The 2853-nt window shown below is 34.9% G+C and overlaps 1 protein-coding gene across 1 annotated transcript in view; it reads right to left on the bottom strand.

Annotated features, from left to right (window-relative positions):
- Positions 1-1791: 1791 nt before the first annotated feature.
- The window catches only part of LOC109535633, a gene marked incomplete in the record, with an annotated part of 5299 nt that continues 4237 nt past the window's right edge, over positions 1792-2853 (bottom strand). The window contains 3 exon segments of the mRNA XM_048670175.1: positions 1792-1972; positions 2027-2228; positions 2337-2545. Coding sequence (XP_048526132.1) covers positions 1931-1972; positions 2027-2228; positions 2337-2545 — 453 coding nt within the window.

The following is a 2853-nucleotide window of genomic DNA, read 5'->3' as shown; positions in this document are numbered from 1 at the left end:
GACGACGCCTCTCTGTGGTTGCATTTAGCAAAATCATTTTGGCGGGAAAGCCAAACTGTCCAATCTATACTCCGTAATCTGTGCTTACTACTTACGTGTACCTGTACAGTGAGAATAGGTTATTTTTTCATATGACGTTCATTGGAAAGAACAACTTCAATCTTTACTCATTTCTGCTTACCTTTGTGATCTGTGGCGTTTAAGCCGATTGGCAAGAGAGATGCGAAGCTGGAGTGAATAAAATTAAAAATGTATATTCTTTAATGTACACAAAAATACATATTTTGTCTTAATCTGCCCGACTGTTGAGTTGTATGCTTTCAAAGCCACGTTTAATCTTGTTGAAGTTGTCGAATTAGTCAATTGTTTAATGGCAAATAGTTGACAGTGGGTGTGATTCGCTCCGAAAAATATTAAAAATGTTCATTTTCTATTTTCATGTGGAAAATTTTTAATTATCGGATACAGAAAGCATTTTAGCATGTTTTCCTATCATTTTTCGGGCTAGTGGTGCAATGCTAACAAACAATTCAGATATTTAGGAAAGTGTCTGACGTTTCTTCACAACATGGCGGTGATCTTGATTTTCATAAAGTTAAAGTGTGAACAAACTTGGGGTTTTCAAGGAACCATTTGGAGTTTTCTTTTTAATCTGAAGGACTTTGTCGGTCTGATTGCAGGAATTGATTCCATCAGTTTTTTGGTAAGTAACTTTTGATAAAACTTCAAATTTATACTTTCAAAACTGCGAAGATTTACTGTATAGAATGCAGAGAAAATAAAAAAAATCGACACAAAATTGAACATAATGAATAATAGCGCTCGAAACAGGTCGTTAGTTGTATAGCCATGTAAAAATAAAAATATAAAGCCGCCACACGGATGAGAGTCAAGGTTGGATTATGTCCGTGATATTGATTCTGTTAAGTATCTACACTACAATTGGAATTGGGAACATCTTATTAATGAGCAAGTATTTTACTTAAACAATAATTAAATTTGCAGTAAATATCATTTGATGTTAAAACATCCAAAACAACAAACTTTTCTAGACATACAGGTGGATGCACTATCGTTTCTAAGAACCCGATAAAAATGCATTATTTTGCTGGAAGTTATTGTTTCATCCACTACCATAACAGCAAACTTAAATATATGTCTAAAAGACTAATCAGCGTAAAGGTGAGAACGACATTTTCATATTTACGAACCGGCGCTGAAACGGCCAGTTGCGCGATGGGGAATACGTGCTTTATACGGTTGCCTTTCAAACAATAGCTTTACACTCTTAAGATTATTGATGCCAAATCCTTTGACTTGAATGAATGAAAACTCATCGATGGCGATGTTAATATAAATATTATTGCAAATTTTGAATGTTGGCTTTAGCGCGATTTCTTGAACGAATGCTGTTCAGCTATTGTCGCCAAATTTGGTCACGGTCTATGATGCGAGTTATTCGGTTCATGCTGAAATTTTCCAATCACATCAAGAAAACAGTGATTCCGAAATCCCTGTATTTAAACAACGTCGGTATGCTATTTCTTACTTTCTATGTAATATAAGTATTATTTTCCATAATAAACATCTCAGAACTGTGCTGAAAAGTACCGAACTTTTTTAAACGGTAAAAAAAATACCTCTGTATTTGTAATATTCGCAACGATGCCAGGAGAAAAATTGTCTCAAATTAGCAAATTATATCATAATTACACCTAACAATAAACGGTGAAAAAAATAGGTCTGTATTTGTAATATGGGAAACGATGCCAGGAGAAAAAATGCCTCAAATATTAATAGCAAATTATACCAGCCAACCTTGCTAGTTAGTTGCGCTTATTACTTCAATTCTTAAGTGGTCAGCTTCATCGATTTATTGTCCACATAAAAACTAGCTTTAAATATCTACAATGTTACTAAAATTAAGTTGCTAACTGGGTTTCAAATGGTCAGGAATCTGTTGCACCTCCACCTGAAAATGACATAATTTCCACATACAGTTACTATATCGAATTACCTACCCTACCTTGGTTGCTTTTAAGGAAACACCTTCAGGCAAATTTCTTTCTACATATTCTAATAAAGTATCAGCAGTGGATCCAGTTAGTTTGCTGTACTGAACAAAGCCAAAGTATGTTCGTTTCTCATATTGCACTCTGTGCTTCTTGTAGATGTGAACTGATTTCAGTACTGTGTACCTTTCATGTACTGGTTTTCTAAGGCTCCAACTGAAAATATGGATTGTTATTGTAGCTGAAGAATCTCATCAGACTTCGCAAGTTTAATACTACTACATAAACCGGACAAGTTTGGAGTAGAAACAGTACAGTACTTACGATTTAGTGTCAATACCAAAATGATTGCCGGTAGTAACGACAAACTTACAGTAGCTCTTAAGCACTGCAGGTTCATGGCTGCGGATTTCCAACTCTAACGTTTTAATCAACTTATCAGCCTCTTGAACTGGGTCTGGTTGAGGAGCAGCATTAGGAAGAGTGGCAAATCCTCTACGCCCATTTCTTAGCAAGCTCTGCCGTATGATATTCTGAAATTTAGTAATTATCAAACACCGTTAATGAGTATATAGATGTGTATGTACAAACCATTACTTTACAAATGTATAATAGCTTGTTTTGTAAACCAAAATAAGCAACACAAGAAACTGTAAATGTTGGGTTAGACGTAGAACTCGTCGTATGGTTGACAAGCTTACGCAAAGGAAGAAGATTGGAGGGATATAGAGTAAATAAAAAAAATATCACCCCTGAAATTAAAAATGTTTTCTACCGACACACCCTACCCAAATTCATTCTGAGACTCATAAAACATAAGAGAGAACTTTACAGACTATAC

This window comes from Dendroctonus ponderosae, unplaced genomic scaffold (assembly GCF_020466585.1).
Source record: "Dendroctonus ponderosae isolate FM_Combo_2020 unplaced genomic scaffold, Dpon_F_20191213v2 Dpon_F_20191213_1, whole genome shotgun sequence".
Lineage (NCBI taxonomy): Eukaryota > Metazoa > Arthropoda > Insecta > Coleoptera > Curculionidae > Dendroctonus > Dendroctonus ponderosae.
Note: the sequence above shows the minus strand (reverse complement) of the source record. Positions and strands in the feature narration are given on the sequence as shown.